Genomic DNA, 24,815 nt, shown 5'->3' with positions numbered 1-24,815 from the left:
AGTGGGACGGGCACCGCCGAGCCGCACTTTCCTCACGGAGTTTGCAACTTGAGATGTGGACAGCTCAAAATAGTTTGCATCCTGAAGGTTTTAAATGATCTTCAGGCAGGAGGCTGTTCTTTGGTTAACAAATGCCCATATCTGGAGCATTTCTCCAGCAGCTTCTGTGGCTCCAGGTCACCCTTCTCTCTGGAGCCATTGCGCTTTAGGTTTGCATTTTGAAAGTGTTTTTAAAGGTGGATAATCCCCTTTCCCACCTGAATTAGTCCAAAGACATTCTTTCCTAACTCTCAGATTGGCAGCTTCAGATCCGACAGTGACAGATGTGATTAGACAGAGTAGTTTTAAAGTGAGATATAGATGCAGAGCTGCTAACAGGTTACAGTTTCTTTCCGCATTGTTTATATTCTGCTTCAGTTTTCCCTTTTGAATGAAGTGAAGCGTAAAAATTTGGGGATATTTTGAAGCCGGAGGTGTTTTGCATCTGCTTAAAATGTGAATTTGATTGCAGGGGTGGCTGAGTGTATGGAGTCACTCCCCTGTCTGGTGCTTTTCGATTTTCTGCCTTTTTATTGGCCGCACAGTGTTATCTGATCAATATACGATTCATCTCATCTTTCAGTTGGGAGGTGTGGCTGTGCTCTTTGGTTCATGTTTATAAAATAATTAATAGCTGGGGAAGTCCCTTAAAAAGAACTTTTAAAGGTTATCTTGTGTCTTTTTAGTCACTGAAGTCCCTGTCCTTTCCCCCCTTGCCGCCCCCCGCCGCTTGAGTATGATATGATCAATTTCTTGTGAATCTTTGTTTTTTGGTCAAGTGGTTAAGACAAATTCTAATAACTACTTCTTGACTACAGGCTGCCTCCTTCACTTCCATCCTCCAGAAAGCGTTGCTTTTAGAAGGTTGCAGCGTAGAAGGCATGGGCAAGACAAGGCAGGACTGAGGGGTTGCGGGTGGACTGTGGGCTGTCAGAGCCTGTGGGGGTCCAGGAAGTGGTCTTTTAAAGACCAGAGGAGGTGAGGAGCTGCTCCTGAGACGTGAGGGAGCGGAGGTGGGCTCGGGGAGGGTGCACGCACCTGGGCTGTGGTGTGGGGAGGGCGTCTGGCGCCTCTCAGCCTGGGCTTGCAGAGTGTGTGTGTGGGGTCTGTGTGAGGAAGAGGCCCGGGCCACGTCTTGGAGCCGTGTGGTCCATCTCGGATGCTTTGGTTAGGAAGCGTTGCAGCGCTCAGGACAGTTGTCTGAGGAGAGGTCAGTTCAGTAGTACCAGGCAAGTGCGGGCATTGGAGGACGTGGGGTTGGATTGAGGAAAAGTGGAAGACAAGATCCAGGGTGGGGATCTCACCATCTTTCTAGGCGAGAGGCAATGAGGATCTGGAACTGGCCCAGAAGGGATGGCCAGTTGGGAACGACTGTGGAGGCGAAGGCGCTGAGGAATGGGCCCGGCGGGAAGCAGGCTGTGGTCTTAGTTCTGGGATGGGAAGTCTGAGGACAGAATCTGGCTTAGCAGGTAGGGAAAGTTTGGTTTATCGACGTCCTGTGTTTTTAGTGTTACCTCATTATCTGATACAGCATAATTTGCTGCTTATTTTATCCCTTTTCATCTTGCTACCACAAAAGAAGAGCAGGTAACTTCCTTTTATTAGTTAAAACTCACACCATGGAAGGTGACTGGTGAAACAGGACAAACTCAGGCCTGGTCCCGTCAGCTGCAGCCCTTGCACCTGGCCTTTAACGGAACCCCTGCCCACAGCTGTGGACATTCAAGTCTGTCAGCCAGCAAGTCTCTTATATGGCACAAGCCTAATTGTAGTTTTTTAGTGGGGTCACTTAGAAATGATAAAACCTTTCCACGTTAGCGTCATCTAAAAGATTAATCTAGAGACTCTGGAAAACACCCTTAAACTAAGCTTTGTTTCCACCTAAGATGACAGGAAGTTTGTGCCATTATTTTTCTATTCTGTACTTTGTCCTGTTGCTGCTACCTACGTGTTTTGACTATGGAGAATAAATAAACTTTATTAGTACAGAAAATATCCATGACATCAAGAGATGTCATACAAATTACAAACACAACAGATCATCTGCCCAGAATGACATGGGATTTCCTTTGGGTTAACAGCGCTGTGAGGGTTTGTGTGCTGGGGTAGGAAAGACCTAATACTCTGTGGTTTTCAACAGTAAAAGCTGCCACTTCCTTTTGGCCACCTCTTCTCTGCCAGACTTCAGTGATGTATGGATCACCGCTTTATGACAGGACATCCTCCTGATAGCTCGCGGTGAGCTGTGTCAGATTCGTGATCTCCGAAGAAGATTTAACTTCCGGACCAGGGACCAGGCTTGATCAGTCAAGAGCTTTTGTATAGCAGAGTTTTATTAGAGTACAAAATGGGACAGAGAAAGCTTCTGACATAGACATCAGAAGGGGGATGGAGAGTGGCCCCCCTTGCTAGTTTTAGTAAGAGGTTTTATGTCTGTTAGAAAGCTATTAACAATTAAGAGAGACACTTCAAGGCTGACCTGCCCCCTCTCCCACAATATGCATTTTTGAGATAGGATGGCACAGGTGTGTCGTTCCCCAGCCATAAAACAACTGATATGAATAGTGGTTTGTTGAGCTGTTATCAGCCAAAAGTTAATTTTAGGTGGAACCAGTTTGAAGAAAGATTCCAAAGCAAATACATAGTTTCATTAACATGACTTAAGAAAAATATTTCCATAAGAAAAAAGCATTGGTTAGTTCAAGTTTTGAGAAAAGTTCTGGTGGAACCAGGTATCGTCCTGGCAACAGAGAATTTTAAGAGAAAAAAATCTGACACTTGTAGTTTGTTTCCTCCTGCCGCTAAAGTCTGACACTTGCAGCCTATTTTCTCTATTTGAAGACCCCTAGCCTTCCTGCCTGTTAACCTCTCACTCCTGGAAGAAGCACTTTAACAAAACGTGGCTTGTGTTTGTCATAAGCCGGTTTTCAAAATGCTTTATTTCATAGCACTGCTTGTACGGAATGTTGTATTTTTTAGCTGCAGCAAATATGTATTACAAGTCTTGTTTATAAACTAGAACATATTACAGAAAATAATTTAAAAACTAATAATGATCTCAGAAGTTTCTGGGTTAATCCACTTTTGCTGTTGCTCTATTTTTCTATTTTTTATTGTAGCCATGGACCTTTAAGTTTCTTTCTTAAAAAATGCTCATTGCTTTTACTTACCTAACTTTTCAATATTTGAATAAACTCCTTATGATCTGACTTCTAACTCTGATAAATTTCTTACAGAAATTCCTCTCGCTAAAGTCTTAAATGATCTTTAAAAGTTAAATCCAAAGATTTGTTTGTGGTCTTGATCTGAATTTTTTTCTTCAGTTTTTAAATTGAAGGGTGATTGTCTTATAGTATTATTGGTTCCAGGTGCACAGCAGTGATTACTTTTATACATTACAAGAGGCTCACCTTGATATGTCTGCTTTCCATCTGTCACCAGTGAAAGTAGAAAGTGAAAGTGAAGTTGTGCAGTCAGGTCCCACTCTTTGCAACCCCATGGACTGTAGCCTACCAGGCTCCTCTGTCCATGGACTTTTCCAGGCAAGAGTATTGGAGTGGGTTGCCATTTACTTCTCCAAGTGATCTTCCTGACCCAGGGATGGAACCTAGGACTCGTGCATTGCAGACAATTATTTACCAGCTGAGCCACAAGGGAAGCCCATATTATTGATTAAATTCTCTGTTGTACATTACATTCACATCCCATGATTTATTTACTGTATAACTAGAAGTTTGTTGCTTCTTTGATCCCTGACTTGTTTCACTGATTCCTCCCCTCTGACTGCCCCCAGTTTGTTCTTGGTATATATGTCTGTCTGTGTGTATGTGTATGTTTGTGTGTATCTCACATCATCTTTATGCATTCATCTATTGATGGGCACTTGGGTTGCTTCCATGTCTTGACTATTGCAAATAATGCTGAAGTGAGCATAGGGATGCACACATCTTTTAGAATAAGTGTTTTTGGTTTTTTAGGGAAAAGTACTGAGAAGTATAATTGCTGATAGTTCTGTTTTTATTTTTGTTGAGGACCTTCCGTACTGTCTTCCACGGTGGCATTACCCATTTACATCACCACTGATCGTGCGTGAGGGTTCCTGGCCTTTCTGCTTTCTTGTTTATTGCCTTTGCTGTACAAAAGTTTTTTAGTTTGATGTAGTTTGTTTACTTTTGCTTTTGTTTCCCTTGCTTGAAACATATCCCGAAAAATTGCTTCCACCAGTGTCAAAGAGTGTACTGCCTGTGTTTTCTTCTAGAAGTTTTATGCCTTCAAATCTTAGATTTCAGTGTTTTATCCATTTGAGTTTGTTTGTGTATATGGTGTTAGAAAATAGTCCAGTTTCTGTCTTTTGCATATAGATGCTCAGTTTTTGCAACACCGTTGATTGCAGAGACTGTCTTTTCTCCACTGTATGTTCTTGCCTCCTTTTTGTAGATTAGTTGGTTGTGTAAGTGAGGGTTCATTTTGGGCCCCTTTGTTCTAGTCTGTTGATCTATGTGTCTGTGTTTGTGCCAGGACCATCCTGTTTTGGTTACTATAGCTTTGCAGTATAGTTTTTTTTTTTTTTAAGAAGTTGAATATTTTATTATTAAATTGTTTATTCTCCTGCAAGGCTGTTGCTTCACTGTATAAAAATAGCACCAGCAAACACAGTATATTGCAAAATTAAGACAGTAATATTCTTCACTGGACACTATATAACTAACAAACTTTTCTCCACTGGCAGTTATTTCTAGTGGGAAGATCATTTTGACCCAAATCCAAGGATAGCTGTAAGCAAGTTACAATGTCATATAAGGTATAAGATAACCATGTTATCGTTGAATTACATAATTTTTATAATTAGTTTTATCAGATAATTTCAGGAATTCTGAATATTATAACTGGAGCCTAGCCTAAAAATCACAGGATGCTGTGGAAAAGATACACAGTGTTTATCTGAAGGCATTAGAAAGTTAAGGGGTATTTTCTTCAGGAAATGTTGTTACAAGTAGTTTCTTTTGCTAAAAGTTGCTTTTTAAATATCTATCCACCACTAATTTAAGACAACTATGCTAGATTAAGTTGTTTCAAAGTAGTTTATTTAGGGGTTCCATTTTCATTCCTCAATAGATTTTATGTATTTTTCATATGCTTCTTCACTCATTAGTTCATTTTCTGAAGGGTTACTGAATGTCATCTTGATCAGCCAACCATCTTCATGACAAGACTTGTTGACAAGTCCTGGGTTTTCTGCTAGAGCTGTATTAATTTCAGTTACTTCTCCTGATAGAGGGGAATAGAGTTCACTAGCAGCTTTCACACTTTCCAAAGCACCAAACTCCTCTTGTTTGTTCAACTTTGTCCCAACTTCAGGCAGACTACAGTAAACAACATCTCCCAAAGCTTCCTGTGCAAAATTGCTGATTCCCACTGTTCCAACACCGTTTTCTGTTGTTACCCATTCGTGTTTTTCTGTGAATTTCCGCACCGACAGCAGAGCAGGGCCGGTGCGCAGTGCCCGGACGGCACCCGCCCACCGTCCCCAGGGCCGCGGCGAGCAGGGCGCGCTGGCTGCCGACCGCGGCCCGCACGCTCCGCACTGCTTGCAGCGCCGTGTTCGCATGGGTGCTGCAGTATAGTTTTAAATCAGGCAGTGTGATACCTCCAGCTTTGTTCTCCTTTCTCAAGCTTATCTTGGCTTTTCAGAGGCCCTTGTGTTTTCACATAAACTTTAGAATTATTTGTTCTAGTTCTGTAAACAATGCCACTGATATTTTCATAGGGATAGCATTGATCCTGTAGGTTGCCTTAGGTGGTGTGATCATGTTAGCAGTATTGATTCTGCCAGTTTGTGAGCACCAGACGTCTCCATCTGTTTGTGTCCTCTTTAGTGTCTCACCCTTTCCCAAGTATAGGTCTTGTGCTTCACAAGTTCTGATACGCAGTTGCCGCTGTTCACCTCTTGGTTCACCCGTCCTTATTTGCATTGCATATTGTTTCCTGACAGATACTGCCTTTCATATTTCCGGTTTGCTTGGCCGCAGTGGCTACAGACGCATTGCTGGGTGGTTCCTGTCTTCTTTTATACTTTCAGTTTCTCCTCTGGTGCTGTAGTAGGGGCATGTGAAACATCAGGATGTAATAATTTGCCCTGAACAATGGGAACTGAATACAAACAAGCTACTTTCTTTTGCAAATATGTTTAGCCAGACAAATGCTATAGCACGCTTAGTTTTGCCGGGCATGCGTATGATAGAATTGTGATTTTGTTCTTTTTGGAAGAGAACATTTGACCCAGAGTTGGGAGCAGAGACTGGAAGGTGGATTCAGAGTGTGAAGACCTTCCCAGATCTTCCTCAGTTTAAAATGTGCCTTCTCACTTTTCTCTAAAATCTGATAAGGTCCTAGAACATAGAAATACTTAGTTTTGAAAAGTCATTGGCACATAGGATTTCAGAAGTACTCGATATAACTCTTAGCTTGGGTTTTCCTATGCCTGCTCTCTCTGCCTTTTATTAGCTTGTTTGACCGAGTGTACTAACGCAACCACCCATGTCTTGACTGAGGAAATCTGGTACTGTTTTTTAATATCTTGACTATTAAGGGAAAAATTGACACTATGAAAAATATTTTTTTATTAGTACATATACGATAGGGCTTGAAAAAAATATATATATAAACATACAAAAATGTTTGAGAAGAACATTTGAAAGTTGGGCTAAATATCTTCAGGCAAGTTAACAGCAAGGAAAGAATTTAGCTTTGATAACTCAGAGAGCCAGCGACCATATCCTATATCTGCACATATGAAATTTGTTTTTCATAAAATGTGATATGTAAATTTTCATTTTGTGTGTAATTTATCACTCATAAATTTTAGATTTTCTTTTTTATGAAGTCCAGTTGCTTTCTACAGAAACTGTTTCTTTCTGCTCCTAGGGAATAATGTATGTTGCCAGCCTGGCGGGTATTTGTGTGCATATGCCTTTTCCCCAATCAGCCTATATATATATTTTTTTTTCCATACCATTGAGCAGAGGAAGTTGCTCACAACACATGCCACTACCTAGCTTCTCTCTGTAGAGTTCACTTATACATATTCTAAGACCAGAACCCCAGGCTCATTAAGTGGCTTAGCTAATCTTCATATAAAGAATTTAAAAGTTACCTTATCCTCAAAATGCTATCAGAGAAAAATTACATTTTTTGCTGTGGTGTACAGAAGTTATATCTGCTTTCCTTTGAGATGTGATGAAATAAATCAGTTGGGGATTTCTTAAGTAATTTTCTCATTGTCTGCTTACCCAGGTTCTTCAAATCAGAGAAAACTTGACTTTTTTCACTACAAACTGGCCTCTTAAGTCCATATCAACTCTGCCTGCTTTTACACTGGTCTTTAATGACCCTGTTGAAAAAAACTGTGTAACTTAATTCTTGTTTTTAGAAGAAGACACACCTGTGAATTGTTTTTATTGCTTCCAATGTATTTGCTGTTTAAAGTTCTGTATGAACTGACCAGGCTACTGATTATACTTTTAAACCTTCTATTTTGATGGGATAAGATTAAATAATGTATTGTTTTTTTCTTTGATGTTACAAAAGAAGCATGGAAACTTACCTATTAACTTTATTATTCCACTAAGTTGAATAGTGATGCCTAGAGATGATACTATTGTGGACACGTGTATTCAGTATTCATTCTGTTTTGTTATGGAATTGAAGATTACAGCATGCATGCATGAGCTTAATTTGAAAGGAGGTGGGAACTCACAAAGTATCTGTGCTTTCCCGTATTATATTTTCCCTTTTGGTTTTGGAAGTGTCCGAGTCATGCTGAGTTTTTAATGGGATATGCAATTTCTTACACAAGACCTCTCTAAATGGCTGGCATAGAAAGAAATAAATAATGGGGTCCAGGCATACGTTTGCAGCTGACAGGAGCAGAGAGAATTCTTTCACGTAGAGCAGGATTTCTTTTGCCTGGCAGTTGTAATGAGCTTCTGTTTGGCTCTGTGTGTAGGGGATTCTGGCAATGTGGTAAGGCACAAAGCAGATAAAAAACACGAACATAATGCTGAATATGTTGCGGCTAGATTTCTTCTTGACCGATATGGAATTCTTTCTGGACTTGAGGTGGGACTTAAAGATCTTCTTCGTGATAGCAGTGTAGAAGACGATTAGGGAGAGAAACACGATCCAGAAGATGCCCACAAAGATGTAGCTGGAGGCTTTGTGCCACTTGAGGCCCAGGTCGCTCTTAAGGTCCATGCATCTCAGGCGCGCGGCCCCCGCCACACCCCGGTTGGTCAGGATCATGTTGGGAAGGGCGATGAGCAGCGTGAGGCCCCACACCAGCCCCGACAGCAGTTTGCTGTAGCTTACGGACTGGATGAAAGACGTCAGGAGAGGCTTCACGATCTTGTAATACCTGTCGAAGCCGATGAGCCCGAAGAACATGACGCTGACGTACATGTTGATGTAGAAGACCACGGCCGAGACCCGGCACACGAAGACGTTCAGCTGCTCGGGGCCCAGGCCCGAGTCCCCCAGGATCTTGAAAGGAAAAGTCAGGCTCATGAGGAAGTCGGCCACGACAATATTCTTGAGATAGACGATGAAACTCTTGGAGCTGGGCACGTAGAAGAACACCCACCCCGACACGCCGTTGAGCAGGATGCCGGCCACGAAGATCACGAAGTACAGCGCGGGGATGACCTGCTTGGTGATGAGGGCGTTCGAGGGGCAGGACCCCTCCACGGGTGGGACGGTGGTGGCATTCATGGTCTGGCAACTTCCGAAGGCGTGGCCTGCAAGGTGATGTGAGAAGAGTCACTCAAAGCGCACACACAAACCTCTGAGTCGTTTGCTGAGGAATAAAAGCAGAGGGCAATAGATATAACCACGGAAGGAAAGTGTTTGTCGCTCCTTCGTGCCTGACTCTGCGATCCCTTGGACTGCAGCCCGCCAGGCTCCTCTGTCCATGAGATTTTCCAGGCAAGGATATGATCAAGCCCAGCAAGTTCTGGAAGCTAAGTTTGTGCTGTATTTGTTAGGTACCCGTCCCTTCCTCCCTTTCACCTTCTCTTCCTTCCTTTAGAAAAGGGAAGAATCGAGTTGACGGGTAACAGGAAAGAAGTGTTAGAGAAGCAGCAGGACAGCCTGAGAACTGAGGTGACCACATAGACCAGGGTTTCCCTGAAATGCTGGGGGTTCCTGCAAAGCTCCAGGGCTCTGGGAGGATCCTTTAAATGTAGCCTCTGAGATGATAAAGCTATAAAAACAGTGTCTGTTTCATAGTACGTTTAAGAGCTGTTGTTACAGACCCTACTTTTGAGAAAGCCCACCCTATGTGTATTTTAAACACAGGACCATGTCTTACAAGCATACACGGCCACACGTAACTGGTATTTTTGGTATAGGATTATGGGTACCTTTCAAAATTGAGATTTTTCTGTGTCTTTTCCCATTTAGAAGCTGATTTGCAGTACTTTTATAAATTAGTAAACACAAAAATGATAGAAGTACCTTAAACATTCTCAGAGATGTTCCCCAAAGTACATTCTAGCCTGTATAGTCCAATATGGAAGACACTAGCCATGCGTGGCTATAGAGGACTTGAAAATGGGGCCAGTCCAGATTGAAATATGATGTAAAATGCACAATGAATTTTGCAGACTTAGTATGAAAAAAATTATGTAAAATATCTCAGTATTTTTAATATTTATTACATGTTGAGGTAATATTTTAGAAATATCCCCTTAAATAAAATATATTATTAATCTTAATTTCACTTAATTTTACTTATTTTAAAGAATATGGCTACTAGAAAATTTAAAATTACATATATGGGTCTCATCATATTTTTATTGAGCAGCACTGTCCTGGGTATTACCCAGAACCTTCTTTTGTTAGGGAATCTTGTGTAGTCTTCACAGATGTTGGACATAATGATTCATGGCAAGGAAGATGAGGAGTGAGGAGTTTTTTGAAAGATTATTTGATGTGTCAAAGAGAATGTCCGCTGCCCATCTTATCTGTAATGGCAACATCCTGTTTAACCCTTCGTTCTTGCCCTCAGGATAAAGTCCTTTAACTCTTAAACCCTGAGCTCCCAGAAGCCCCTTCTTGGTCGGATCCCGCCTGATTCTACCTCCAACAGTGAGCTCCTGCTGCTTTGAATCCTCCTGCCTTGCAGGCACCCTGATTGCTCTCACCTTGAACATTTGCACAGACTCGTTTGTGTGGAAGACTCTTGCGTACCTTCTTGGTTGGCTGACTTCTCGTCATCCTTTCCTGGTGGAAGATGCGACTTTGCTTAGGACTCTTTGCCGCCTTGGCCTTGGCTGGGTGGACGGAGTATGAGGCCCCCTGTGTGCTCACGGCTCTGTGCCTTTCTTCTCTCAGCGCTTGTCCCTCTGGGTGTTGGTTCTTTGTTTCCTCTGCTACTGTACGCTTTTTCAGAGTGAAAGGGGTCATGGCTTTTTTTTTTTAACCATTGTATTCCTAGCATTACATTTAGGACATTAGATATTTAAAATATTTGTGAAATAAATGAATATGCAATCTGGGAATACAAGTCATGCGTCCCTCTTAAGAAATTTTCAGCTAGTCAGCGATCATGGGAAAGAAAGATTGTGGAGGACACTGGGTTCCTTGAGGATACAGAATGTACCTTGTTCATCTTTATATTTCTGGTGCCACGTATGGTGCTTACATAGTGAAGGGTTAGGTCAGTGAATTTAAGCAGGTGTGAGAAGGTGAAATCTGGAAATGTGGAATATGAAATCCAGTCACTTTGCAAATACTTGCAACCTTTGTGTGCTATTTCTCACGGAAGAGCGTCTTGCTTCCGTGCTCTTCCTGTGAGCACATGACAAAAGTAGAAACGTTTCTAGCCACTTGATTTTGCCTGTCCTTGGACTTCCTTCGGAGGGAAATCTAATGCCCTGTTCACTTGGATCTGATCATAATGGATTTGTACTTAACTTGCTTCTCTGTAGGTCTTCTGTGGCCTGTTTCATATTTAGATGCTGAGCGAAGGGTCTATGTTTTCTATTGTAAACTGCTTACTGTGGGAGAGCCTGTATCTAGGAAATAATTGGTATTGTCCTCTGATACTAAGATGCAGCTTAGCCTAAGAGCAGTCCCACAGCGCTTGAGAGACGGCCCCCAGGGCCGCAGTGCTGGAGACGCCGCCCCCTGGCCAGTGTGCTGCAGGGCTCAGCTTGTGTGTTCACTAACTGTTGGATTCATCGCAGTTTAAAATATAAAATTTTTAAAAAAGCAGATCTCGTGCTTAATTGGTCAGTCATGTCCAACTCTGTGTGACCCCGTGGACTGCAGCCCGCCAGGCTCCTCTGTCCATGGGGATTCTCCAGGCAAAAATACTGGAGTGGGTAGCCTGTCCCTTCTCCAGGGGATCTTCCCTACCCAGGAATCGAACTGGGGCTCCTACATTGCAGGCAGATTCTTTACCAGCTGAGCTATGAGGGAAGCCCCAGTACATTGTAGAGAGAAATATTAATGATTTAATATGTAATTACATGCTGAAGTAGTGAAGAATTTCCAGAAATTGTTTAATGAGTGCCAACTTTTTCTTTATAGAAGATTTATAGAAGCCAATATATAGAGGAACACAATAGAATGGGAAAAACTTGAGATCTCTTCAAGAAAATTAGAGATACCAAGGGAACATTTCATGCAAAGATATGCTCAATAAAGGACGAAATGGTATGGACCTAACAGAAGCAGAAGATATTAAGAAGAGGTGGCAAGAATACACAAAAGAACTGTACAAAAAAGATCTTCACGGCCCAGATAATCATGATGGTGTGATCACTCATCTAGAGCCAGACATCCTGGAATGTGAAGTCACGTGGGCCTTAGGAAGCATAACTATGAACAAAGCTAGTGGAGGTGATAGAATTCCAGTTGAGCTATTTCAAATCCTGAAAGATGATGCTGTGAAAGTGCTGCACTCAATATGCCAGCAAATTTGGAAAACTCAGCAGTGGTCACAGGACTGGAAAAGGTCAGTTTTCATTCCAGTCCCAAAGAAAGGCAATGCCAAAGAATGCTCAAACTACCGCACAATTGCACTCATCTCACACTCTAGCAAAGTAATGCTCAAAATTCTCCAGTCCAGGCTTCAGCAATACCTGAACCGTGAACTTCCAGATGTTCAAGCTGGTTTTAGAAAAGGCAGAGGAACCAGAGATCAAATTGCCAACATCTGGTGGATCATCGAAAAAGCAAGAGAGTTCCAGAAAAACATCTATTTCTGCTTTATTGACTATGCCAAAGCCTTTGACTGTGTGGATCACAATAAACTGTGGAAAATTCTGAAAGAGATGGGAATACCAGACCACCTGACCTGCCTCTTGAGAAACCTGTATGCAGGTCAAGAAGCAACAGTTAGAACTGGGCATGGAACAACAGACTGGTTCCAAATAGGAAAAGGAGTACATCAAGATGTATATTGTCACCCTGCTTATTTAACTTATATGCAGAGTACATCATGAGAAACGCTGGGCTGGATGAAGCACAAGCTGGAATCAAGATTGCCGGGAGAAATATCAATAACCTCAGATATGCAGATGACAGCACCCTTATGGCAGAAAGTGAAGAAGAACTAAAGAGCCTCTTGATGAAAGTGAAAGAGAGTGAAAAAGTTGGCTTAAAGCTCAACATTCAGAAAACTAAGATCATGGCATCTGGTCCCATCACTTCATGGTAAATAGATGAGGAAACAGTGACTGACATTGTGTTTTTGGGCTCCAAAATCACTACAGATGGTGACTGCAGCCATGAAATTAAAAGATGCTTACTCTTTGGAAGGAAAGTTATGACCGACCTAGACAGCATATTAAAAAGCAGAAACATTACTTTGCCGACAAAGGTCCGTCTAGTCAAGGCTATGGTTTTTCCAGTGGTCAAGTATGGATGTGAGAGTTGGACTGTGAAGAAAGCTGAGCGCTGAAGAATTGATGCTTTTGAACTGTGGTGTTGGAGGAGGGAGACTCTTGAGAGTCCCTTGGACTGCAAGGAAATCCAACCAGCCCATCCTAAAGGAGATCAGTCCTGGGTGTTCATTGGAAGGACTGATGTTGAAGCTGAAACTCCAATACTTTGGCCACCTCATGCGAGAGCTGACTCATTTGAAAAGACCTTGTTGGGAAAGATTGAAGGTGGGAGGAGAAGGGGACGACAGGATGAGATAGTTAGATGGCATCACCGACTCGATGGACATGAGTTTGAGTTAACACCAGGAGCTGGTGATGGACAGGGAGGCCTGGTGTGCTGCGGTTCATGTGATCACAAAGAGTCGGACACGACTGAGCGAATGAACTGAACTGATACAGAGTAATAGTGAAGAAGTTCTCAGAAATGATTTAGTAATTTCCTTCCTTCCTTCCTTTCCTTTCCTTTTAGGAATGTGTATAAAGACATTTTCCACAGAGTCTTGTGACTTATGTCCATTTGAAACACAGTATTTCTGTGTGTACCCTAATGCCGGGTCTTCCTTGGTGGCTCAGTGGTAAAGAATCTGTCTGCCAATGCAGGAGCTGTGGGTTCGATCACTGGGTTGGAAGATTCCCCTGGAGAAGGAAATGGCAACCCACTCCAGTAGTCTTGCCTGGAGAATCCCATGGACGGAGGAGCCTGGTGGGCTGCAGGCTGTGGGGTCGCAAAGGGTTGGACAGCACTGAGCGACTAAACATCAACAACAGCCGTGATGCCAGTGGTGGGGAGCTACGAGCTCTGGTTCTGCTCCGGCCCCTCAGTGTCAGAAATCGAGCATATACGCCTTGCGGTGCATTTCACGCCCCCTCCCTTCCTCATCTGACGTTGGTGGAAGGGGCTCGCTGACCCAGGCAAACTGCTAGAGCAGGAGTGCTTTCTGAAGTGAGTACTGAATCCTTGCTTGGATCTTTTTCTCCAAATGACATCTTCTTGCTCTTTTGGTGCGTTTTGAAGCAACGGCAGATCAGAATCTTTCCATGTGAGATGTGTTGACTGGGAAAAGAGGGTATCGCTGCTGCCTGAGCTGCTGTCTGCATACAGCAGAGGCACATTTAGGGTCATGACGGGTCATGAGCTATAGCTAAATCTGAGGCAGCGTTAGCAGTAACTTTCATGCTTTTAAGTCTGTGTTTCTTACACAGTAGTGTTGATGGCGGGGCGTTGTGACCTCCCGGTACGTAATTTGCCATCCTTGGTCTTGGCGTCTCAGGGTGTGGCAGCCTTCTCTGCAGTGATGGATCAAGAGATGTGTGGACAAAGAACTGTCTTAAGGTATCTGCAGCAGGTGAGGCCAGTTAGACATGGAGATCAAAAGGCAGGAATACATGTGAGATGAAAAATAGGATACGATGATAATACAGACAGGTGTTGCTTTGACCTTGTAACTTCTGTCCTGTCTCCTCTCCTTATCTTAAGTATAGAGGTGAGTTAGTATCCTGATAAAGAGACCTGATAAAACTTCAAACCCTGTCACAGATGGAGGAAATACTCACACATGGATGTTGATTTTATACTATAACGTGAAAAATAACCAAATAAATCACAAAGAAAGAAGGTCTCGGTGTGGCCCAACAACACTCCCTTCCCTGCCCCAGGCTCTCAGCTGATTTACTGTTTCTAAGCAGCTTGTCCCAGCCCATTAAAGGTGAAAGTGAAGTCACTCAGTAGTGTCTGACTCTTTGCGACCCCATGGACTGTAGCCCCGCAGGCTCCTCGGTCCATGGGATTTTAAAGGCATGAATACTGGAGTGGGTTGCTGTTTTCTTCTCCAGGGGATCTTCCTGACCCAGGGATCGAACCCGGGTCTCCCTCATTGTAGGTGGACGCTTTACCGTCTGAGCTACTAGGGAGGCCCATTAAAGATGAGAGACAGGCAAAGGGGGAGAAGGAAAAAGGACAAGCACCTCTGGATGATGATCTACTGAAATAAGGGGCATTCTGGAGAGCCGGTTTGTGGAAGTGTAGCCAGTCCTGCCCATGGAAGTTACTTCTGAGATTCTCTCTGAATGTCTATAGTGAAAGTGGGCATAATGTTCACCTTGAGGCTTCAGGGGACATAAACAAAGCTCCTTGAATTCTTGAGCCTTCATTTAAGAAGGATTTTAAGATAAGCCATAATGGAAAAGAATATATAGAAAAAGAACGTGTGCGCACACACACACACATCCATTTATATTTGCTATGCGGCAGAAATTAACATTTAAATCAGCTTCGTTGTTGTTTAGTTGCTCAGTCGCGTCCAACTCTCTGCGACCCCACAAGCTGTAGCCCACCACCCTCCTTTGTCCATGGATTTCCCAGGCAAGAATACTGGAGTGGGTTGCCATTTCTCTCTGCAGAGGGTTGTCCTGACCCAGGGATCAAACCCGCATCTCCCGCACTTACGGGTGGGTTCTTTACCGCTGAGCCACCAGAGAAGCCCATAAATCAAGTAGACTTCAATTAAAGTAAAATATAGGCATTAGCTATTGTTAGGTGGAAATCTTCCTCGTTCCACAAATCCAGGTAAAGGAGAATGAAATGACGTGAAACATTTTGGTCTATATAAAGCGTCACTTTGGATCTCTGGTCATATAATGGTAAAATGGAATTTATGGGACCAAAAGACAGTTGTTAATGTGTAGTAGGAGCCTGTGAATTTCTTTCATCTTTTTTTGTACAATTAGAACATCCATGGCAAAGTTTAATTTTTTTCTTTCTTTTCTCCTTTTTTGGCAAAGTTTAATTTTAATCTAGATAGTGAGTATACTTGTTCCGAGTGAAACGTTAGGTCTCTGGAGTGTGCCGTGTTCGTGTTTTTGGGTTTTGGAGTATTTCACGTAACCTCAGGGCTCTCTCTTTGGGCAGAATCTAGTTGATCCAGGGCCACCCAAGGCAATGCTCACTCACCATAATAAAAGTGTGTTGAGTAATTGCTCATCCTCTGTGTGATTGATGCGGTGAACCAATTTTCTCTTAAAACAGACCACCTTCCAATGTTTTAATTGTGTGCTATGATTCTACTTTTTCTGAAGAAGAGAAATTATTCCATCATAATATTTTGCTGAAATTAACAAAGCTCTCGACAGTGCTAAAGTATTTCTTCAATTACCTTTGTAAAAATTTTGTCCAGTGTGAGGTTTTCGTTCAATGAAATAATTTAGCCCAGTGAGCGCTTGTCATCTTGAAGTGGCCGAGGTGTTTCTTCACCAGTGATCCTGTATTGTAGTAGAAAAATGAAGATTTAATTACGTTAAATAAACACCAGAATGTTTTATTGAAGATGTATGTGTGGTAGCAGGGTACTTATTCTTTAAATACAGCTTGTATAACTTGAAATATTTCAACACATGCTTTTGTTGCTTTACCAAACCTCTTGTTGGTTGTCGCCGTTGACCATTATAGATTTGATGTAAACTCTGGTGAGAACCTTGTAAACTCTACTTGAGAATTGCGTGTTTTTAGTTACTGGTTTATTATTTTTTCCCTCTCTTTATGGGTTTAGATGCTCAAAACAGATCATTTAGATTACTGAAGTTAACAGACAGTTGACCCTTTCAGCCAGGAAATCATCAGCAGGCTTTCAGCAGAGTTTCCTGTGTTTTTTTTTTTCTTTAAACCTTTGTACCACGGACATTCTGGAGTTAGATGCTTGGTTGTGAGCATTGTCCTCAGGATTGTAGGATGTGAAGCATCAACACCCTTGCCTCCTAGCTGTTAGGTGCCAATAGTTTTCTCGTCCTGAGTTGTGACCAAAATGTCCTCTAGGGGGCCAGATTGCCCCTGGTTGACATACATGGACTTTACCGAAAAACCCCTGAAAGCTTTATTGTTTGTTAGGAAGAGGACAGGTTTGGCAGAACGTGATTGGTTCAGTTCTGCCTTGGTCTGGATTGGCACCTTTCGGGATTCTTTAACCCTTCTCAGACTTTAACGTGTGTACAGATTTCCTGGGGCTCCTGCTGAAGTGAAGACTCACATACCATAAGTCTGAAGTGGCTGTAATGTTGATGTTGGTATGGCAAGGAGTACCCTTTGAATAGCAAGCTTTTGACTCTGTATACAGGAAACTTTAAGAAATATTTGATGAGGAGGGTTTAAAAAATTTTTTCTTTGCTGTAGTTGGGACTTCGGGTAGGAAAAAATTACATTAAAGGGAGTCTGAAATCTAGAATTTTTCTTGGAGAGTTTACTTGTTACAGATTTCATCATCATCATCTCATCCTTCTGGTCTGAATATATAAATATATATTTTACGGAGAGCCAGTGATAAAGAACATCGTATATTTACCTAGGATAGTCCTAAAAGGTCATGAGGTTCTCTTTATAAACAAGGAGATGTAGTTCTCTGTGGTGAAATATTGTATTTGATCCAGGGTGATACTGAGCTTGTTCTGGGCAGGAATGATACTATCTAACTTTAGGGCAGTGCTTACTCTTGGAGAAGGAAGCGGGGCATAGGGTGGTTGGACTTCAGCTGTATTTGTGGTCGTTCATCTCTTAAATTCTGAAGCAAGTAAACATTACTGTACCTAACATCACTGTGAATTAATACTGGGCAGTTACTAGCAATATTGGTGTTACCACCATTAGCTTTTGTACTTTTGTGTACTTGGATTAGTTCATAATTAGGGAAAAAATGTATATGGAAAATGAATTGCTTTCAAATCACTCGTCTATCACTGCCCACCTATGATGAGCATTTTGCTCACTGTTCTTTGTTCTGTTCTTAGCAAGTGACGGTGGCAGTTCAGCTGGTGAAGAGTCCGCCTGCGACGCAGGAGACCTGGGTTCGGTCCCTGGGTTTGGAAGTTCCCCTGGAGGAGGGCGTGGCAACCTGCTCCAATATTCCTGCCTGGAGAAGCCCATGGACAGAGGAGCCTGGCTGGGCTGCAGTTCCTCCTTTTCGGGGTTGCAAAGAGTCGGACACGACTGAGTGACTTTAGCACAGCACACCTATGATGGGCATCGTCCTCCCTCTTCTTTGTTCTGTTTTAGCAAGCGACAGGCTCAAAATCCCTCCTCTGTACTCACAGTTCACACATCAGAAGCTTTCATTCCAGGTGCCCCAAGATCTTTTCACATGCGATATGTGCTTGTTTTCTAGATGATTCTTCTAACAGAGAAAAGAGTATAGATGTGTATAATCATTGTATACATGTCCAAACTTACTAAAGCTGTTTTCTGAGCATTGCTGTTTCTATCTCCCTTGCTGTAATGTGTGACTTTTTTTTCTCTCCTTGGGATGCCAGTATGTTGTATCCTAGATGGTTTTCAGAGCAGTTGTAATGGGTTGACTAGAATGAGGATTTATGTATGGGCTACTTACTCAGTCTTGTAGTTACATTTTATAATATTTTATGTTATTAAATATTCAGCAGCATACTTTTATTTTAAAAATATTTTATACTTTTGAGTAGTATTAATTAATTCTGTCATCAGTCTTCTGACCTATCTTATTCTATGGTCGGTTGAGTATTTAAGAATTTCTTCATCCTGACTCTTGGCCTTGCCTCTCTTTCCCAACACCGTGACTCCTGAAGAGTGGCTAAACAGTGTCTTTCTCTTCTAGGTCATGCTGCTGCGGCTGCTGCTAAGTCGCTTCAGTCGTGTCTGACTCTGTGCGACCCCATAGATGGCAGCCCACCAGGCTCCCCCGTCCCTGGGATTCTCCAGGCAAGAACACTGGAGTGGGTTGCCATTTCCTTCTCCAATGCATGAAAGAGAAAAGTGAAAGTGAAGTCGCTCAGTCATGTCTGACTCTTAGCGACCCCACGGACTGCAGCCCACCAGGCTCCTCCGTCCCTGGGATTTTCCAGCAAGAGTACTGGAGTGGGTGCCATGGCCTTCTCTGCTTCTAGGTCATACACCTGTTGAAAAGGAAGTCATTATAGGCTCCTCAGTTTAGTTCATAGAAGTTGCTATTTTAATCTGTAACTGACCACCTGCCTTGCGCCTCAGAAAGCCATTTCCTACCCCATTTCCTACTTGGCCGCTGCTCAGACACTGACTGTGGCTGTCTGGCCCCGCTCTGCCCTCCCTGTGTCCTCTCTCTGGCCTGCACTCTGTCTAGGCTCAGTGAGACTCTTCACTTTCTTTTGTACCCGAAGGAGTGAGCACCTCCCTTATCTTTCTTCATCCCCATGAACATTAATGGCATTAATGTCCAGTGCTCGCCACACTTCTCAAAGGCTACCAGGGACCTCATTTCTAAATTTATTGTCCCTCTCTCTGTCTTTCTGTTTCCTGACTTCCCTGTAATAGTTGATGGTATTGATTTTCGCCTGTTGAAACCCTCTGTTCATAAGTTACATTGTAGCCTTTGACTCCTGTATATATTGGATCTCCCTTTCCTTCATTTGATTACTAAATCCATCAGAGCATGTTTCCAGGCAGTATGGAGATACAGTGGGACTTCCCAGGTGGCTCAGCATTAGGGAATCCACCTGCCAATGCAGGAGATTCGTGGGTTCGATCCCTGGTCGGAAAGATTCTTTGGAGAAGGAAATGGCAACCCACTCTAGTATCGTTGCCTGGAAAATCTCGTGGACAGAGGAGCCTGGTGGGGTCGATGGGGTCCCAAAGAGTCCGACATGACTGAGCGCAGCAGGCAGGCAGGCGTGGAGAGACACTGGCCACACTGGCCACACACTCAGAGAGTCCCCAGTCCAGGGGAGACGGAACGCAGCGGTGCTTTGGGTGCAGCAAGGGGCTGTCACTGAAGGAGGAGGCCTAGGAGCAGAACTGCCGCTCAGCACCTTCCAGCTTCAGGAATGGGGGCGTTAAGGCCGTCTTCTTGGGTCATGTGACAGTGAGGGTGGACAGATGCATTATGTTTAGCCAGTCAAAGGGGAGGGAGAATGTGTCGGACAGAGAGAGCTGCCAGGCACATCCACCAGGACCCGTGAGATGGTAACTCAGCAGGGGTCCCGTGGCCTGCCCAAGCTCGTGAGTAACATGATAGAGCCTTGTTAATCAGATACCGTCACCACCATTTTGCAAATGAGGAAGCTGATGCTGAAAATGGTTGAGTAACTCATCAAAGGTGAACTGGGCAGATGATACACGATCTGACCATGTTAAAACTTGTGTGTTCATCCCCCAGCGAGGTCTTCCCTGCTCCCGTGGTAACTCAGGCAGGCATGTTTGGTGTGTGTCTGTGAGTGTGCACACGTGTTGCAGGCCCGTCAGCATTGTTCTAGAATGTTGTTTTTAGGAACCACTTGTCAAGTATGTTCTTTGGGGTGAGGTGGATGTGTGAGTGTGAGAGTGGGGTCTTGTGGTTAAGACTTTGCCAGATGTGGCTGCCTTCAGCCTCTCCAGTGAGCCTCTGGGTGCCACTGCGTACAGAACCTCTATTTAATTTGCCAGTTTCTGAAAGTGTTTAAAAATGAACACCTTTCTGACTAGAAACAGACCACGTGTATTAGTGATTAAAACTAAGTGACATTAATCAGTTGGTGGTGGAGACCCTGTAACTGCAGGAAACCCAGGTCCGCGGTTGCGGTTTGGATGCTGGGATCCCAGGCACAGAGGAGGACCCTGCTTGTTGCTGCCTCTCCCTTCCAGCCGGTTTTCTCTCTGTGGGCATGAGGTCTAACGTGACTCCTCAAACTCCTGGCCACCATAGCTCAGCGACCTCATCTTCGGTCAGAATGCACGTCAGCGAGAAACATGCTTTCACTTATAAGTGGGCGGATGTTGTTGTCTCTGAGTTGTTTTTTGTTCAGTCACTAAGTTGTGTCCAACTCTTTGCAACCCCATGGACTGCAGCCCTCCAGGCTTCCCTGTCCGTCACTATATCCCAGAGTTTGCCCAAGTTCAAGTCCATTGGATCAATCAGTGATTCTATCCAACTATCTTATCTTCTGCCACTGCCTTCTCCTTTTGCCTTCAGTCTTTCTCAGCATCAGGACCTTTTCCAGTGAGTCAGCGTCTGCATCAGGTGGCCAAAGTACTGGAGCTTCAGCATCAGTCCTTTCAATGAGTTTTCAGGGTTGATTTCCCTTAGGATGGACTGTTTTGACGTCTGTGCTGTCCCAGGGACTCTCGAGAGTTTTCTGCATCACCACAGTTCAAAAGCATCAATTCTTCGGTGCTCAGTCTTCTTTATGGTCCAACTCTCAGATCTATACATGACTACTGAAAAATCATAGCTTTGACAATCAGTTCAGTTCAGTCACTCAGTCGTGTCTGACTCTTTGCAACCCCATGGACTGCAGCACTCCAGGCTTCCCTGTCCATCACCAACTCCTGGAGTCCACCCAAACCCATGCCCATTGAATTGATGATGCCATCCAACCATCTCATCCTCTGTCGTCCTCTTCTCCTCCTGCCTTCAGTCTTTCCCAGCATCAGGGTCTTACGGACCTTTAATTGAGGAGCAGTGCTAATTCATTCTCACATTGGAAATACCTGCATGTTCTTCATAGGCTGAATTGCAGACACCTCAGAACGTCCTCTTCCACCAAAGCATAAGCTCAGCTCTGTCCTTACACCTTCAGGCCTCCTTCCTGGGCCCTCCTGTTTACAGACTCTCAAAATCACGAAGACTAAACATCTGTGAGTTTCTGCCACAAACAGCTGTTCTTTGATTCCATGTAATAACAGGTAGACTGAGAACATGCAGACCTAGTTTTTACTGTTTAATTCCAACCATTTCCCTTAAAGTACATTTAGCCGAACTCGCAGCTAAGTGCACCAGTGGCATCTCCTCGACCCTGGGTCTGTCTTCACATCTTCGGGTGATGCAGGTGGATAATTAGGAGCTGGGGGAAGGGGTGAGGTGCCGCACGGGCCCTTCTGGGGCCATGAAAATGGCCCCCCCCAGCCTCTGTGTCAGTAACTGCACCTGGTTTGTCATGGTGGATTTGGGGGGATTTTTCACCTACAGTCTTGGGGGTGCCTGGGATTTCTCATCCTTGGCTCTGTAGACATTGTTTTGAATTGCAGTTCTCTGTAGACTTCCCAGGTGGCTCAGACCGTAATGCGTCTGCTTACAATGCGGGAGACCCGGGTTTGATCCCTGGGTGGGGAAGATCCCCTGGAGAGGGAAATGGCAACCCACTCCAGTACTCTTGCCTGGAAAATCCCGTGGACAGAGGAGCGTGGTAGGCTGCAGTCCATGGGGTTGCAAAGAGTCAGACATGGCTGAGCGACTTCACTCTCTGTGGGTGAGTGGGCTGGTGCATCATAGAAGGCTGCATCTCCGGCCTCTCTCCGCTAGGTGCCAGCAGCTGCCATGGTTTACGACATGAAATAGCTCCTTAATGATAGTTGTATTTCTTACCATTTTGATACAGGAATAGAATGTAATCAACTCTGTAAATTGATGCTAAACTTTACGCATTGAGTAACTCAGCAGCAGGACGTGATTCATGTGTTTAGGTCTTGGAATGTGAAGTAGGTTTTCTTTACTGTCCTATTGGAATGATGGGCAGGCAGGGGAGCATAACGATTAAATGGATGCAGTGGACCTTGGTTAAAAGTACAGCTCAGTGTCTGAATAGCTGTGGTAGGTGATCATCTGGGGCTTCCTGGGCAGCTCAGACGGTGAAGAATCTGCCCTCTTTGCAGAGTGCCTCCTGGTTTCTGTGTTGACGTCTAAAGGGAGAGGCAGTGGTTGCTACCGCGCAGGGTTTCTATTCCTGTAAGACCTGGTGCCCGGCAGCATGTGACTCAGCGGCCGGCGGGCGTTCGGGGAGTGGGTGACTCAGCGGACAGCAGAATCGGGTCGGCTGTCTGGGACTCGCAGCGGGCCAGGACTTCCCCCGGGCCGGGCCCCACGTGTGCCCTGCTTCCCCACATCCATGTGAGGCGGTGGTTCTGCGCTGATGCAGGGCTGCAGGAGGCGCCTGAGATCCGTTTCTGAGCGCGCCGCACCTTTTCGGGGAGTCTGGCCCAGCAGTGTTTGCCTGGGGGGGCTGGGGAAGGCTGTGCCTCTGTGGTCCCTGGGTTCTAGTAATGGAAAGTGGCACCCTAAGTAGGGAGGGTTTCCCTTCACTCCAGAGCATTTCACGCTCCTACTTGGCAGTCCCTGCAGGCCTGCGTCTCTGCTGAGAGTGATGGGAGCCGTGAAGCTCCCGTCTCCAGAGTCCGGGGGACTGATTCCTTCTCTGGAATTCAGTGGAGCCTTCACGATTCCTGACTCTGCCTCTCCCTGCCAGCCCCCCTTCCGCCCGCAGCCTGTTCTTCTGCGGCATTGTTTTGGAGTCTGTGTTTCCGTTCCCTGGGGGCCCGACAAGGAGATGAATCTCTGACCTCTTTCTGCTTCACTGAGATGGTGTTTCTCAGTCAGGCGTGCTGTGCTCAGGTCTTCAGACCTTGGGGCTCAGGGCCTTCACACATGCCCCTTTGCTCGGGGGCTGGGGAACAGATTTTCAATTCTGAGAAACCAGCTGCTTTCACGTCTGAGATGAATGTTTTATGTTTGTTCAAGATTCAGGCTTACATATCCACAGGAAAGGAATATAAAAATCCAGGACTCTATGTGGGAATGGAAATAGTACAGAGAAGTGATGGTCACACACTTTAAAGCCTAAAATTCATGTACTTCCTGCCTGTGGGAGGAAATCAGTAAATTTTGACTCAGTAAAGTGTATTGTTATGAATTGGGAAATTCTTTAAATGGATTTGTATTTTGTTAAACACAATATATGACAGTGGAACAACTATAATTCACGTGAGAATGAGTAGGACTTAAATGTGACAGATGCATTTTCATGCAGCTTAAAGACGGTGCTCAGAGTGCATATGGATGAAGACCTTTTCTTTTTTGAGTCCTAGGCCCTTCCCGGTGGGATCCATTGTTGAATGTAAATGTCCTCTTTAAATAATCCATTAGTGATTATTTCACTTTTCATATGGATTTCAATATGAATCAGTCTTACGTGTTTTGAGAGAGCTATCTTATATCTTGCCATACCCTATGGGAGCTATGAGTTGCCATTTCATCACTGCCTCAGATGTAGTTGTCTGAACTGTACAAAATCTGCTAATTAGAAGTGTTCCTTTCCATCTGTACCGTGAATTGCATTTCATGTTCATGACCTACTTGGACAAGAACCAGTTTTATTTTACTCCATACTGTTTGTGTGTGTTTGTTTTTTTTTTAAATGCAGCCTTCCCTGACTTCTAATCTTTATCCATACATTGTTGCTTTCCTCTTTTGTATTCAAGATCTGTCTCTGTCTTTAGACTATGTTCTTTCGAGGTATAAACCTGCAGAAGTTCTCTTGAAGTCGTGACACCCTCATAGCTATAAACTTGCTCAGGCCTTTTCCAGCCTCACATAACAAAAGTAGAAATCCTCTGTAGGTGGCAAAGAACGAGCCCCGATATCAATGAGCTTATCTTGTTTCTGAGTGTCACTGCCCACTAAAGGGGACCAAGCCTCCTGGGGAAATGACTGATTTCAAAGTAGGCACAAGGAGAGTTGGGTCGATACCTTGTGGGCAAAAAGCAAGGGGTACTCAGACTAACGGGGGTGTCTCGGGGGAAAGGGCGTGAGAACTGGCCTGGCGGCTCTGCTCAGTTCAGCAGTTTGCATATCAGTCAGAACAACAGTACCATAAACACTTGTGAAAGCAAACCAGATTCAAGAGTTGCTAGTACTATTAAAAATATAGATAAAAAAGGGAGGATGAAGGCAGGAGAATGTCTTCAATGAAGAATGTCAGCTAGAAAAGGTAGAAGGAATGATAGAAAGAAACCAGCTTTCAATCTCAGCGTAACGACGGATTCAGGCAACAATCTTCAATGTTTGTGAAAAGTCCGCAAAAGTTTCTAGG

General features: G+C 44.1%; 2 protein-coding genes and 1 pseudogene across 18 annotated transcripts in view; 1 reads left to right on the top strand and 2 right to left on the bottom strand.

Moving 5' to 3' along the window:
* Positions 1–24,815, top strand: part of MED12L (mediator complex subunit 12L) — a 347,565-nt gene that overhangs the window by 123,531 nt on the left and 199,219 nt on the right. The gene's annotated exons all lie outside the window — the stretch shown is intronic.
* Positions 5,028–7,756, bottom strand: LOC122445129 (annotated as a pseudogene).
* Positions 6,640–24,815, bottom strand: part of P2RY14 (purinergic receptor P2Y14) — a 62,272-nt gene continuing 44,096 nt past the window's right edge. For 7 of the 13 annotated variants that reach the window (XM_043474008.1, XM_043474010.1, XM_043474013.1 and 4 more), the window contains 2 exons: positions 16,139–16,244; positions 6,640–8,831 (listed from right to left, as the gene is read on the bottom strand). In XM_043474008.1, the coding sequence (XP_043329943.1) occupies positions 7,792–8,805 (1,014 nt within the window). In that variant the 5' untranslated portion in view covers positions 8,806–8,831; positions 16,139–16,244 and the 3' untranslated portion in view covers positions 6,640–7,791. Of the gene's footprint in view, positions 8,832–16,138; positions 16,245–18,060; positions 18,143–24,815 lie in introns of all 13 variants that reach the window. The other 6 variants (XM_043474015.1, XM_043474016.1, XM_043474004.1 and 3 more) reach the window with 2 other exon arrangements.

The sequence above is a fragment of the Cervus canadensis genome, chromosome 7, assembly GCF_019320065.1.
Source record: "Cervus canadensis isolate Bull #8, Minnesota chromosome 7, ASM1932006v1, whole genome shotgun sequence".
Lineage (NCBI taxonomy): Eukaryota > Metazoa > Chordata > Mammalia > Artiodactyla > Cervidae > Cervus > Cervus canadensis.
The sequence above is the reverse complement of the archived record's forward strand: the minus strand, read 5'-3'. Positions and strand labels throughout refer to the sequence as shown.